Genomic DNA, 16,256 nt, shown 5'->3' with positions numbered 1-16,256 from the left:
GGGAGGGAGGTGGGGGGGTTCATGCAAACTGATCTAGTGGGGTCTGACACTGGCTTCTCATTGCAGAGGAGGAGATAAGAAGACCAGTCTCCCCCCACCGAAACCTCTCTGCCTTTGGAGCAAAAAGAAACTAATACAGCTGAAACCAAATCAAGTGAAAGAAAGAGGGGGAGAGAGAGAGAAAACAGCTGAGATCTGTTTAAAAGTAGCCTTGATGGCGGCTGATCCGATTAGCTAGTGGAGTAACACAGACTGTTATCTGGCTAAGTGTCACTACAAGCTGCTCTGGACTTACAGTGCGTTTCTCTCATGAATCCCATTCTGGATCGGTGCTGGAAATCCCGTGTAGCAATGGACCCGTACAGTCTCCCCGTCTTTTTTCTGATACTTTTCTCATCATGTAACAATCTTTCCGACGCGGTGACGTTTCCTTCTCATTCAATGTAAGTACCAGGAGTTGGGCTTTTATTTGCAGCCGCGCTACATGAGGTGCTCAGCTGTTTTGGCAATGGCAATGCCAGCTCCGTTTCCTGTGGTCCTGTCGAGGCGATCGGGGGGAGCGAAATGGAAAGTGCACCGTGGCCCATGCATTTAAAGCGGTCTAAATGGGAGTCATTGTCAGGATAGCACACGAAGGAGGGTGGGGGGGGGGGGGCGAAATCTGTCAGATGTGCAACCCGAGATTAGTTACGTTTTGCTCTTTAATTGTACGCCTTGCAGACCGGAGTAGAAACGCAGAGATGATTGTGTGGCATTGAAATGGGCCAGATCATGCGTTTTATCAATAACGCACAGGCGCTTCTTACTGAATAATGTTCGTGACGTTTTCGCAATGGAAATCTGTTGCGGGAGGGGTGGGGGGGGGAGTCAACTTTCCCTAGCATGTATTCTTTGTTCGTGGATGTACTTTGAATGCACAGGTAGCTACATCATCCAGTCTAGTCGCAGTTCATCTAGATTCCTGTATGCATTGCTTTAAAATACGACACATGCATATACATACTAATGCCTTGTATTGGAAACATAATATCGAGCATTTGTCTCTCCTCAGCGATATTAAAATAGACGGCTGCGTTGGCTAGAGACACTGTTAAGTTGCTGTCTTAATGATGGGGTGCATTTGGCTTACTTGTTGATATTGCGTTTACAGTATTTAAAAAGGCATGTGAAACTTTATCTGCATGCAAGGCTGGTGGCTTTAAGGGTTGCTGATGCCTTTTCATGTCAACTTGTTGCAAACAGAATAGGAACACTGCTTGAAATGTAATGTCACTTTCTGCCCCTGTAAAAAAATGTTAGTAGTTAGTGTAACATTTTATTGTAGATGTTGTTATTATTATTATTATTATTATTATTATTATTATTTTTGTATTTGTTTTTACATAATACCACACATGTGGAATATCCTGTGTCTAGTCCTTTAAAGCTTTGCTGCCTTCAATTTACATTTATTTGCAGTCTGTTGAAAACTATGTGCAATTCTACAAGTGTAGTTATTAAATTCCAAATGTATTCATTTGCTTATAATGATTATTTATTTATTATTATGGTACCTTAGGTGTGTATTTTATATCACATTCTTCTAAGGGTTTATATATTGTGTGCTAATTTGGGTATAGATATGTGGCTATCGATTTGTTCATTTGATAAATAAAAATGAATATCTGAAAGTTAGATTAAAATGTAATTTCTGTCTGTCAAATTCACATTAAATGTCTGAAATTATGTTTTCTTGAATAGTATACTTGTTTCATACTTTAAAGTATTCATCTTTAAAACAGGTGTTTGCACATCTTTCTTCTTATGGAGTTAATTGTACGCTTTTACACAGCTATAAAATCTTGTGCTGAATAATATTTAATTCTTCTTATCTTGTTTTCCCCTTCATGATCAAAACAAACACATTCAAGTTAGTGTGTGTGTGCGTATTGTATAAAATACAGTACAATAAAATAAAGAAAATACCCAACACAAAAGTAGCAAAATGTAGCTTTGATGTTCCATTACATAGACCTAATCTGGCTGTATATCTAAATCCTGTTGTCATATTTAATTGCCAGTTTAATATGAAGTTTAACACATCCCCACTTTTATAAATATAGTACACTTTCATTCAGAGCTGCCTTGTATGGAAAGAAATCTGTGATATTTAATACTTATCTTGTTTAAGCATACTCTATTTTTTCATGGCATCATTCCTATCAGTAATGGAGACACAATTATATATTCTACTGGATTGGTTAGTCCTTGCCCTTTTATAGATTCTGAATTAATAACAAATCCATGAATCTGACATATATATGGAAGTCAGTATTCGGGTGTTGTTCTGATCTTTGCAACCTTCTCTAATTTATTTTGCAAGTGATATGGCTGTGATTCTTGTCAAATATAAACACTTTATCTAGGCTGTATTCCTTTCTAAGGTTTTTTACTTGACGTTCACACTGCATTGCATTTACAATACAGCAACAACAACCAAAAGGAAAATGACAACTGATACGGTGAATGATATAGTCAAACACAAACTCTTTCCTCCACATAACAAGGGCCTTCAAGACAGCATTAAACCAATTTTTCTTGTTACATTTGTGGCATGTATTGTATGTGCATGTACAAGTCACTTTCTGTCTTCTTGCAAGACTCACTGTAATCTCACTTGCCAGTTGATCTACTTCTTCTCATTGTATGTGTACTGGGAGCAGTCCTTACAATAATAAAAAGTCTGTATCCAGCATGCTCTGTGGCTGGGGGCTTATGATTAACATCATAACATTTCAGATACAAAACTGATGTTCTGGTCACAGCCTTAAGTGCCCTTGCAAATTAAAACAAAACAAAAATGCCTGAGTAATCGGATATTTTAAGTTTATTATTATTTTTTGCTGTCTGCATTGGTGTTGGCTTTTTGCTGGTGTTGGTAGTGATCCTGTGCTCTAATGAAAATGATAAAATGATTGTATGCCACTGCAGTGGGAATGAATCAATTTCTTCACCACAAAACGACCCATTTTCTGACTTTTAATGTTTGTTCTTGTGGCTCGATTGATCCTTTAAAACATGACCGTTCACTTACAATGGAAAAGCTACAGAAAAGTCAGCATGCACTGTGAGACACACACACACACACACACACACACACACACACACACACACACACACACAAATATATATTAATAATGTTATTGTCAGCATTACAGCACAAATCACAGTGCATTCTCAGATGCATCTGCATGGGGAGCTCAGACAGCTTTGTCGACCTCAGAGTCTTCATTTGATCTGAGAGTTGGCAAGAGACCTCTAGCTTTTTGTTTGATTCCAGCTGAAGTCACAGCATTTCTTATGGAGAACATAAGGAGTCAATCAAGAAGAGCTGTTCAGAAAGAAAGGAGATGGTGCTTATTATTGCAGTCCATGCAGCCACTTGAAACAGAAAATGGGAAAAGAAAAATAATCATCAGAGGAACTGTAAATATTTAGCCTCGGCTAACAATCATGTGATGTGTATATTTACTGCTTGTGTTTTATATAACTTCAAAAATGAATATTTCTGTAACTGTATAGCTGAATTTGTACAATTACAAAAATGAGAAGGTAGCACCAATATCAAACCTTTTTGTGGTATATTAGTGTTGTCGTATAATTTGGTTCAATTCACTGTTTCAGCAATTACAGGCACTTATACTTAATGACCACCTTTTTAGAGGCTTTTGAGAGTGTGATCACAGTGTGTTCATATCTACATTTGTTACAATTTCATTTTTGGGGGGTTAGCCTGTTTTAAACCTGTGCATGTAACAGGGCTATTACTTAGACACTAAGATGTCCTATAGTCATATGTATAGAACTTAGGATGATTTTTAAAAGAAAATGGATTTCTGTGTAATGAAGATCTTACAAAGCAACAGACTAAACATCCCCAGTTCTCACAGTCTGTTGTGTACATTGCTATCCCATGCATCTCCCTAGAGAGGCTTTTCATGGATTCTTCCTGTTTGTGCCACAAAACAGATCCCGAGTTCGAAAAACAGAAAGCGGAGGAGAAAATCCAGTATTGTTGGCTTACAGGTACAGGGCTTCATTTGGCTTTATACCACCTGAGATCCCAGCTGTCGCGTGTCAGTACAATTGTATATAGTACCAGTACAGTTGACAAATTACATATATGCTGGTTCTATATACAAAAAAGACCTGCTTGCTTCATGGACAATTACATTCAGTTAAAAAGACCAAGCCTACAATGCTGGTTGGTTTATTATTATGTTGTATTGTAAATGTGCATGCATTTGTGTACAATGTATATAATCAATCCATTCCAGAATGCTACATTTTCACTGAACTTTTTAGTCTCTGCAATGGCCAAATTAATAATTATAATATTAATTAATAATATTGGATTTTAATAATTGTAATACTGCATAGTGAATCATAATTACACACATTCAAATACTCTGGTCTCCTTTCATGAGATCCTTTTCTAGTTTTGTTTGGACTGTGTATATAGTATGTTAGCAGAATTATCTGTGCCAACCAATGAGGTCATGATGAAATGCATTCCCAGGAGTGGCTGATTTTGCAATTGTAGGCCATCCCTTCCCTTGTAAAAATTACTGCTGGGAAAAAATGAAAAGCAGTTTCCAAAAAACAGTTTACAGAAACAAAATATGAAAGACTGTGCTCAGCTGGTGTAACTTTATATAGTAAATGTTTATAGTGTCCACTGGTATTCTAAATGAAATGTTTCCAGATGTTGTAACACATGCTACACAGCTGTAGACTGAATGTTAAGATCAAGAGTCGGAGCAACTAATATTCCCTTTAACATGTCAGACTGCTCTGCGGTGTGGTAAAATTCAGGATGAGGGCACATTCACTTTAGTTGCACATAAATATGCTCCATGTTTTTTTTTTCTGGCGGCTAATTTAATTTAATCTATTTCCATGTAATGAGTCATTGCTCAGGAGTATCATCTAGCAACAAGACATTTGCCATAGTGTTTGATATTGTGAGTACGAGGTACGCCCCGCCTTGCTTATTCAGAGTCAGACAGCTGTTACAACAGCTTCTTAGTTGGATATGCTTTCTTATTCTGTGCTGTGTTAAATTACAGACATTCCTTAGCTAAGCAGTCTGAATTGTGAGGCTATTTTGCATCTATATCCTGTGCTTATATGAAAATAATTATATTGGTTACTGAGAACTCTTTTCTATATGATGCCTCAGCCATACTGATGTAAAGCGAGTACAACAAGCTCTCTATGCACATTTTTACAATGAAACTATCACCTTGTGTTTGCACTGCAGCTGTTGCAAGTGTAGCCTTATAACAAACACATCTGAATGTGTGCGGAGTCCTTGACCGTGACGTCTCTCAAATAGTTTTTGTAGGTACTTAATCATCTTGGTTTAAATAAAACTACAACAAAAACAGTACTAAAGATGCATGCTTTCATTACCTCTTGTTTAGAAAAGTGTAGTGTTTGTTTGCTGACCTTGTGGATTGTAAAAAATCCACCCGAAAGAATAACCTACTTGCACTAGCTATTCACAAGGAGCCAGTCTCATTCGTACAAGTCTGCACTAACTACAAACATCCTATACAATTAAGGATTGATTTCAGGAACTTGGATACAAAAAATGGTATGTTTCATTGTCTTGAACATTCTTCCCTTCAGGATCTATCGACTGTATGCTCCAAACCCAAACCTCACAGTATATGTCAGGGTATACTAAAAACAGAATTATTTATACCCGCTACACTGTTTTAGTAATGTGTGTATAATTTTTCTCTGTAAACATCAGCCACCACTGTTTCTCCATCTGCTCAGCTGTTAGGAAAAAATGAAGTACTGGTCAATTTGGATTGTGTTTCTCATAACCACAGACACATCACTAATGACCCATGACGTCCTCAGTGTAACGGAAACCATCTGCAATCAAATTGTCCGTGAACTACCATTTTTGAATTGATCGTTGCAACTGGGCATCAAACAGTGTTGGGATGTTTACAATTAAGAGGCAAATGGAGATAGCAACTCCCGTGGAAGGATTGCACAATAGTTTTACCTGATACCTGAGCTCCAGAGTCCTTAAATGCTGAATTTGTGGATTTTTAAAATAGCTAGAGGGCCATCTGTTTTTTGAAATCTGTGGAAAATGACATTGAGTGCTAGCCTAGTTGGAACTAGGATCTGAGGATGGACTTGTTTGAGATGGGTTAACTGGCTGGTAACTAATTAAGTTTGTACTGTAAAGCACCCTGGGATGGTCTGTGTAAAATACATGGAAGTAAACCACTTAGTGTTTTCCTATCAAAGAATTAGGCCAAGGTCAACTTTTCCACCGGTGTTGTTGGCAGACATTTAGTTTAACACACACTGAATGGACAGGCTGGTGGAAGTCTTCTTGTTGATGTGCATTTATTTATTTATAGTAAAACAATATGCTAAATGACTACTGATAGTTGTATCCTAATAATAACATTACTGAATAGACAATGATTTAGAGCTAGATATTATGTGAAGTCAACCAGCATAATGTGAAACATATCAGTATGCTTATGCAAACTACTCATCCTTTTTAGTTGTATATTAAATGAAAGGAATGGTTTAAAGGCCAATTTAAGTATGCCCGTCACCTCGAGGAGAAGATTAGATTTTCTGGGGAAAATAAATAAAAAAGTTTTGTGACCCGAAAACGGCCTGTGCCAGAGGAGCCCTGTAAACATGCCTTAAGCACGTCTATGTTATGAGAAGCATAAGCAAAGAGTCGGCAGCCTTTCCCATTCACTAAGACTGATCCAGTTAGTTATGCTCTACTACACGGTTATAACTGACAGCAATATTGAAAGAGCAGAACAAAGATTGGGAGTAGACATGTGAAGTAAAAGAGGAGCTCAGGCTTAGTTAGCAGCTCCCCGCTGTGGGCTGGGGTCAAAGTTCACTCCTTTGTACCTCACACGGTGTGTCTGCATGAACGTCGTTGAGTTTGATCATAGGTAAGTCAGGTCACGTGACGTATACAATTAGTTAACGTCCTACATTTCACACACATCCAACATTAATTTCTTAGTTCCTGCTCTGTTAAGTCTTAATGCATACTTAAATGTCAGTGCTTGGTTGACATAAATGATTAAAAATGCAATTTAGCATAAGGCAAATATGATGATCTAATCTAGAATTATTTTTATAGACCAAATGTAAATGACCAGTCAAAGATGTTTTATTGTATACTGGTTATGCATTCATTTTGGTTTGCATCTTAAGCATTTCTGTTTGCCACATATTGAATATTTATTAATTAATATGCCACACAGCATATGTGATTGCTTTCCAAATAACAGGTCATAGAGTGCTTTTTGTGACACACTAACTTATTTAGCTAGATGTACCTGGCATGCATTTAAGACGATCATATGTAAAAGACTATTATGCATATTAGGAATGTAACAATTAATTCACATTTGTTTTGACAATGTTTTGTGATCACATAAGAACCTTTATGCCGTGGGAGTTCAATATGTCATTAATATATCTTTGTTTAAGATTGTGAGGACTCTACCAGAATATAAGTGACTTACTACTAAATGTTATCTGTAGAGATGTCCTAATTGAGGTCTGTGAAACCAGGAGCCGTATCTTCAAACCTGTTGACATCATATGACACCATTGGTTTTTCAGATTGATTCGCACGTCTGACCTGAGTAATGTATGTATTCATTTTTAAATAGGTAGGATTTTATAGGAGCCTGACCACAATACTTCTAAAAATACTGGAAATGTGGTCTCATTTGCCGACCAGTTTATTTTTGTAAACCCTGCACAAGTGTCTGAGCTGTGTGCTAGGATGTGGTAGTTCTGTCACTCTCTCTTGCATGACAGGTGTGAGTAGCTAGCTAAATATAGCGAGGGTGTGCTTGCTTCAGCTGGGAGTGTGAGGATATGAACCTTCAAACTATTGTGTGAAGTGGATTTGAAGACGCTCTTTCTCAAAAGAACAACCTTATATAAGCTCTACTACGCATATATATATATATATCTATATATATATATATATATATATATCAGTGAGGGAACAAAGTATTTGATCCCCTGCTGATTTTGTACGTTTGCCCACTGACAAAGAAATGATCAGTCTATAATTTAAATGGTAGGTGTATTTTAACAGTAAGAGACAGAATAACAAAAAAATCCAGAAAAACGCATTTCAAAAAAGTTATAAATTGATTTGCATATTAATGAGGGAAATAAGTATTTGACCCCTTCGACTTAGTACTTGGTGGCAAAACCTTTGTTGGCAATCACAGAGGTCAGACGTTTCTTGTAGTTGGCCACCAGGTTTGCACACATCTCAGGAGGTATTTTGTCCCACTCCTCTTTGCAGATCCTCTCCAAGTCATTAAGGTTTCGAGGCTGACGTTTGGCAACTTGAACCTTCTGCTCCCTCCACAGATTTTCTATGGGATTAAGGTCTGGAGACTGGCTAGGCCACTCCAGGACCTTAATGTGCTTCTTCTTGAGCCACTCCTTTGTTGCCTTGGCTGTGTGTTTTGGGTCATTGTCATGCTGGAATACCCATCCACGACCCATTTTCAGTGCCCTGGCTGAGGGAAGGAGGTTCTCACCCAAGACTTGACGGTACATGGCCCCGTCCATCGTCCCTTTGATGCGGTGCAGTTGTCCTGTCCCCTTAGCAGAAAAACACCCCCAAAGCATCATGTTTCCACCTCCATGTTTGACGGTGGGGATGGTGTTCTTGGGGTCATTCCTCCTCCTCCAAACACGGCGAGTTGAGTTGATGCCAAAGAGCTCGATTTTGGTCTCATCTGACCACAACACTTTCACCCAGTTCTCCTCTGAATCATTCAGATGTTCATTGGCAAACTTCAGACGGGCCTGTACATGTGCTTTCTTGAGCAGGGGGACCTTGCGGGCGCTGCAGGATTTCAGTCCTTCACGGCGTAGTGTGTTACCAATTGTTTTCTTGGTGACTATGGTCCCAGCTGCCTTGAGATCATTAACAAGATCCTCCCGTGTAGTTCTGGGCTGATTCCTCACCGTTCTCATGATCATTGAAACTCCATGAGGTGAGATCTTGCATGGAGCCCCAGACTGAGGGAGACTGACCAGTTATTTTGTGTTTCTTCCATTTGCGAATAATCGCACCAACTGTTGTCACCTTCTCACCAAGCTGCTTGGCGATGGTCTTGTAGCCCATTCCAGCCTTGTGTAGGTCTACAATCTTGTCCCTGACATCCTTGGACAGCTCTTTGGTCTTGGCCATGGTGGAGAGTTTGGAATCTGATTGATTGATTGCTTCTGTGGACAGGTGTCTCTTATACAGGTAACGAGCTGAGATTAGGAGCACTCCCTTTAAGAGAGTGCTCCTAATCTCAGCTTGTTACCTGCATAAAAGACACCTGGGAGCCAGAAATCTTGCTGATTGATAGGGGATCAAATACATATTTCCCTCATTAACATGCAAATCAATTTATAACTTTTTTGAAATGCGTTTTTTTCTGGATTTTTTTGTTATTCTGTCTCTTACTGTTAAAATACACCTACCATTAAAATTATACACTGATCATTTCTTTGTCAGTGGGCAAATGTACAAAATCAGCAGGGGATCAAATACTTTTTTCCCTCACTGTATACTTGATATTTCTTTTCTTTTCGATATTTCCTTCAGCTGGTACTAAATTCTTTGAAGTGCCCATGAATTTTGTACCAAATGAAAGAATGAAAGACATCTGAAGCAGTAACGTTCAATGCATTTGACTCTATTCCCTCTTCAGATGTCAATGCTATGGGGGTGTTTGGTAAAGTGTATAGTGTTTGAATAGATGTATGTTTGTAATGAAAATGCTGCTCCCTGTGGAGGTTTCAGCTGTAATGACTATCAAAATAAAAGCTGGTGTCCTTTTAGATATAACTAGAAATGGCGAGTGTTCAGATATTTACTGACCTGCTATTCTCCACTCTATACAAACAGGCTACTTCATTGTAAATTAACCTGATGGGCAGTTTACTAAATCTGTCTGCTAATTTTCTATACTCTACATGCTACATTACAATGTATGTACACATTTTGTAGAAATAATTTATTTGTAAAAACAATGATATGTGATATATATATATATATAATGTATGTTTAAAACAGAATTTATTGTGGTTTGTAATTAGATTTCAGATGGCTGTGATCAATTAAAAACCAATATAAACCCACACCATGATCTATCACATGCTCTTTCTAAAATTAGACTACTCTGGGTTCCATGTGGGAAACTGTGCATTAAAATACAGCACATGCATCATTCCAGTTTACTTCTTTATCCCCCAGAATCTAATTCACAGATACTGGCATGCTCTTAAACCTAGAAGAATAGGTTTCAGCTTCTTGGATTTCTGGCTGTCCTCAACAGGAACTGCATCTGCAAAATGGCTACATTCCCATCCCCTGCATCCACCTGGATTGGCTAATAAAAGTATTGCGTTAATTCTTTATGAATCATGTTGAATATATAAGACGAAGCATTCTTAATTGATATTCAATGCAATGAGATGTAGATCTATAAAGCATAAACACCCATTTAAGTATAAATTGTATTATTTACAGTGATCTGATAGAGGTGTAGCATCTTAACACTCCATGGTTGTCATTATTATAGTACGTTTCAGAGACGCTGCATCTCCATTACAAACACAGATATTGTCTGGGGGAGAGTCTTTAAGTGTGCCGATGTGAGTTTATTGTGTGGTATTACATCACATGATGAAGAAGCTTTTAGTGGAAGTGCAATGTAATCCAGAAATACATTTCTGATCATAATCTTAATGATATAGAGCATCAGGGCAATCACCTTCTTGAAGCACATTAGTCTTGTTTTAACAGCTTTATGGGATTTTATTAAGAATCACTCTTCTTACAAAAACAGGCCTGTTCTAATAGATCTATCAGCTGGCAAGCCACTTGAGATTACACCACCATGCCAGTTTTTTGAATAATTTTTAACCTATGAATTCAAGGCTATATTAATTCAAGGATAGTATTATATGTATAATTTAGGAATATCATTATATTCATTACATATTTAGAAGTAACAGTAACCGAATTAGGTGTTTACATGACATATTCAGTACATTTTCAGAAAACGGCATAACCGAACATTACTATGGATTGAAATGTCAGCGCTGTACATTTATTTTATTTTTTTTGTAGTTATGAGGGACTTAACCATACAACTGCCATTGTTTCCCCCAATAATTGTCAGTTCAGTAATTGGGGCAAAAAAAGTACAGGTTTTTTGGGTCCAATATCAATACCGATGATTGGGAAGCTACATTTCCTGATTACCGATATATCTGTTCGATTTTTTACTTTTTTGGGAGCATGCAAAACAGACATTTTCTAGCATGGATCCCCCAAATGTCTTCCTGTCAGAGAAATTGTGTCAAATATGCATTGAAGGCAGGATTGTTAAATTTTTACATTAAACATAATAAACTTAACATTGACATCATAAATAACCACAAATTAAACATTGTACAAATTAATTAAATTACATTAAGGGAGAATAAAGGAAAAATATACAAATATGCATGTTCTATACATTAGATCAAATAATAAGATAGTGTTAAGTGGTCGTCTAGTTTATATTAGCATTTTACACGTGTCAGGTTCTCTCAGGTTCACAAGTCCTCCTCAGTGCTCAATACTGCCGATCACACAGTGGCAGGTTATAGTGCAGGCAGCACAGCACAGCTGCATTTGTTTTAAAAAAAATATTTTAAAATGCACTCGAAAGTGTAACTTTTTTAATACATATGTTAGCCGTATTGCAAAACGAATCACAGCCAAAATACGATGTAGGATTTGAAAGAGTTTTATAAATATAATGTATAGTTTGTTTTATCCAACATTGTCTTTAGATGTTTTACTGTGATCTGAGCTTGCTTGTTATTTGGAGACAGTTTTGGTTGGCTGATATACAGTCAACATCTTCAGCAAACATTTACTTTTTTTCTTTATTTTAATTCCTATTGTGAATTTTTAAAACCAATTGAATTAACTTTTCAGTAAAAATGTGCCTCTGCCATAGTATATGGTAATGACGAAAATAAACAATCAAAACCATGGATACTCAAATGCAGCGCAGCCTTCAAAAACACTTTCTATTGGTTATGAGTGTTTTAGTAAAACACATGTTTATTGGTTTATAAGCCCTGTGTTTCTCAGTGGGTGTTTGAGATTCACTGTGTAGTTGGAAGCTTCCAGAGAAAACTAAAGCACCATATAACGACTGTAAAACCAAATAAACGTATGCATTTATTGTCTGAAGTCTCACGACGGATTTAATGGTAATTTGAAAAAATATTTAGCCAATAGTTTGAGAAAATATATCGGTACATTATTGGTGGAATATGTGCCGATACAGATATTTATGTAAAAGGCCAATATCGGCCGATAATATTGGTGCTCTGAAATATCTTTTGGGCACTATTTATGATGCACATACTATTTATAATGCACATACTGAGCAAATGAGCAACTGTTACATTCACTCTGTAATTCCCTAGAGTAAGGGGACGATGCATTTGTTTTCATGTTTATTTTCACACAATAACCTCTGCAATTAAAAGGCTGCAGAATTTAAATTGAAGAAAAAGTCATTGTGACAGTCTGTGGAAATAATTTACATTCTAACCTCAAGTAAAGGTCCTCTGATTCCTCATTGAATCTCAGAATCTATCTTGTCTCTAAAAGACAAAAATAGCCAGTTATATATGTGTGCTTCCCATTCCCTTCCTTGCCACTGTGTGCAATAGACAGGTGACAGTTGACGCAACAGCCTAATAATAAATTGTACATATTCTGTCATAAACTAGATACATAAAATGTCATTTCAGAAGATATAATTGTGTTTTCATTACAGTGATATTTTAAACCATCATAAAAGGTTTTATTTATTTAGAGTAAATAAAAACACTATATTGCATGTTTCTCAGAAAATATATTGATATGGGATACTTAAAGCCAGTAGGAAGCATTGTTAAAGGTTACCGATGTGGTATGGTATGGTACCGGCACTGGTATGATTAACTTGAACTTAGAATGCCATTTAAAAATCTACACAAGTATAGATATATTTTATATATAAGTGATATATAAGTGATGTGGACTTCCATATACTACCACCAAGAGCATATTCATTTTTAAACAACGCCTGATTTAAATAGATTCAAGAAAGAAGCAGCTATTTTTGAATAGTAGTGAAACCAACTGTAACATACAACTATATCTTAAATATTTCGTTTTTTCTGTAGCCATAAACCATCTGCAATTATCCATTGAATTCAACATAATTCCCTATTGAGTTAAAATTAACTAAGCAAGTATATATGATAAATTCCACATCTATTCCTATTACCCCCTCATTCAGAATGCATTAGAACAAATAGACAATAATTATAAGGGTTTTATTATATATAAGTGCAGTACCCTACACTTGAAGACACAACATTTTGATGTGTGTAAAAACAAATGTTAAATGGATAAATGAATGTAATTGCAGCTGTGGCAGGCACTTGGCCATGATATCGTTAATAGACACTGTGCAGAAAGCAGGCCATTAAATTGAGATTAAACGTAGACTTTATTTCACATGTCACATTGATAACTTTTGTGTATTAATTGGATGTGATGCTGTGATGGCACGATACTCTGGAAGATCTGAAGTTTGTCACTGTAGATAAATACCACCTTTCAGCTGATGACTCTGTAACCTCTACTGAGCTCTTGAATTACCAAGAACAAGACCGCAAACCTCACTTAGCCAGAGAAGACTGGTGCCATTGCTCTAAAGGTAATAAGTTTTGCAATGGCCGAGGATTAGTATTGCTGCTGGGCATTAGTTTGAGTGCTTACTTTCATTTGTCCCCAAGGATCTGTGATGTGTCATGACTCCTAAATGGGAATATGTCCTGAAGCATTAGGCTGCACCAAAAATAATAATTATATTGAAGAGAAAATCATCTTTCTTTAGAAAAAATATAAATCACCTTTCACAAAAATACTAGTGTAGATTAAACTGATAAATCCGGAGATCTTTTCTGTTCAACAGGAAATGCATGGTTTTCCTTATGGAAACAATGAGAAAAAACCCTCCTTTAGCAGGTTTAGATCTATTGCTGATTCACTAAAAACTGCATAATGACATTGACCTTTTTTCTAATCATTATTTCCTAGCAGTATAAAATCTGAATTTAAAAAAAATAATCTTCCCTTCTGAAACTCGTTTTACCTCTCCTCACTAGAAAAGGTGTCTGAAATGAAAATCTTACAAGCATTTAAAGAGTAATAAGCTTGCTTTTTTGGTGATATCAGGAACATCCCACTCCAAAAAAAGAAACCGAAAAAATCCATCTGAATAGATTTCTGGGTTTGCGCAGCATGACCAAAGCTGGGATAAATCGTTGTTCATATCTTTTGCAGCTTTACATCTGAGATTGCAGAGTGGCAATTTGCAAATTAGATTACATTTAAATTTTTCAAGCAATAATAATATCCAGTTGGTAAAAAGATAATGCTTACATTTTAACTCCATTGGTACACAGTATCTATGTGGGCACATGTTTGAGATTCATATGACCAGATTTGCATTATTTAATCTTCAAATTCAGTTCTTTGTCATCCATTGATTGTGAATACTGACATTTTAAAATAATGGTTATAGTTTCTGTTCCTATTTGCTGTTTGCTCCATTTACATACATTTATTAAGAGTGGGGAAAAAATGTTTTATTTTAAATCGATAATTAGGGCAAAGAAGAAACTGGTGGATGAAACAACAGTAGACCTAATACAAGTAATTTATCCATTTCAATATGGTGCAGTCCATCAATACAGTAAAAACAGGTCTGTAAGCAAACTCTAGGGATGCCACAATATCCCATACAATGAATTAGCTTAACAAATAAGTCAAAGTACAACTCTGATACTGTATCACAAAGACTTCATTGCATTATACCAATAAGATATCAGTCCTAGCATTGGCTTGGCCTTCAACCTTAAGCAACACCAAAATTTGAAGCTCCACCCAATCTGCAATTACACCCATCTGATCCCAGTGAACTCAATATAAACAATGACTGTAATGGAAGTCTGTGTTTACTGGGAAATCTAATGCTACCTTAATCCCTAATTAAAGCTCACAATGCTTCTGGTCTGAAAGTAATTATATAACCTTTCTGTGGAGCACCTGAGAGGAGCTTGCAGAATACTAGTGATTCACAGGCCACGGATTGAAAACGTCTGCTTCAGAGATACCTTTAAATACTGAAAGAAATCTTCAGAGAGTAGACTGATCTCCACATAATTAAATGTAAATCATTGTGAGGAGTGCATGTTTGCATCTCTGTTGTATTTATTTTTTGCATGGAGTTACTTGAGTTACTTCCAGTTTCATCGAGAACAGATTTGGAACCAAACGTCAATTCATATTAAAGCCATTCTGTAGTTCACAGATTACATTGCGAGTCATTTCATAAAAATGTCAGCTCAATCCCCAAGCAGGTGGAAATGATACATTACATTACCTCATTCAAAATGATTCATGATTATTATTTTTTTTTAGGAAAAGATTTGACTTCATTTCTGAGACATACATCCAGATAACCCAGATGTATCAGATATGTGCTCCTTTGTAGACCAGTACACAGAAATCGCTGTTTAGTTGACTTTGTGTTTATAGTGCATTGTGGTGTAATGGAAATTATATATTTTGAAGAACTTCTAAATCGTAAACTAATTTTAACAGCAGCAATGGCCTGAATAATGTCAAGGTCACACACACAGTTAAAGTAGATTTGCCTTGCTGACCTCTTAGTGCACTGTGGACCCAGTTTATCTCCATGCCCTCTGAATCAATGTCACTTGCTCTCTAATTTCCTTTGAAATCTTAATACCAGGAGATTCAATAAAGGGCTGAACTGAAGCAGTGGCTGGCAATGTGTTTTATGCAGCAGGAATATTGTTTTTATAATTTTATAATTTCATATACTTTATAACACCTTTTTAGTGGGTGTTTTACACAGATTTACTTAGAAGCAACTCTGACATTTAATCCTGTGTCAGCCCTGGAGAGATGAACACGCACTCTTCCTTTCAGAAATACCTTGTGAAGCATTCCGCTTATTTTTTGTAGAACAGAGATTATGCAACAATCTATTCTGCAAGACCTTACTGCATGCTGAGAGAGACTT

General features: G+C 36.6%; 1 protein-coding gene across 5 annotated transcripts in view; it reads left to right on the top strand.

The window, feature by feature from the left end:
• The first annotated feature begins 309 nt into the window (after positions 1-309).
• The window catches only part of LOC136750280 (voltage-dependent calcium channel subunit alpha-2/delta-1), a 189,315-nt gene continuing 173,368 nt past the window's right edge, over positions 310-16,256 (top strand). For all 5 annotated transcript variants that reach the window (XM_066705221.1, XM_066705220.1, XM_066705219.1 and 2 more), the window contains exon 1: positions 310-443. In XM_066705221.1, coding sequence (XP_066561318.1) covers positions 310-443 — 134 coding nt within the window. The remainder of the gene's footprint in view (positions 444-16,256) is intronic.

This window comes from Amia ocellicauda, chromosome 5, assembly GCF_036373705.1.
Source record: "Amia ocellicauda isolate fAmiCal2 chromosome 5, fAmiCal2.hap1, whole genome shotgun sequence".
NCBI lineage: Eukaryota > Metazoa > Chordata > Actinopteri > Amiiformes > Amiidae > Amia > Amia ocellicauda.
This window is presented reverse-complemented; position numbering and strand designations above follow the sequence as displayed.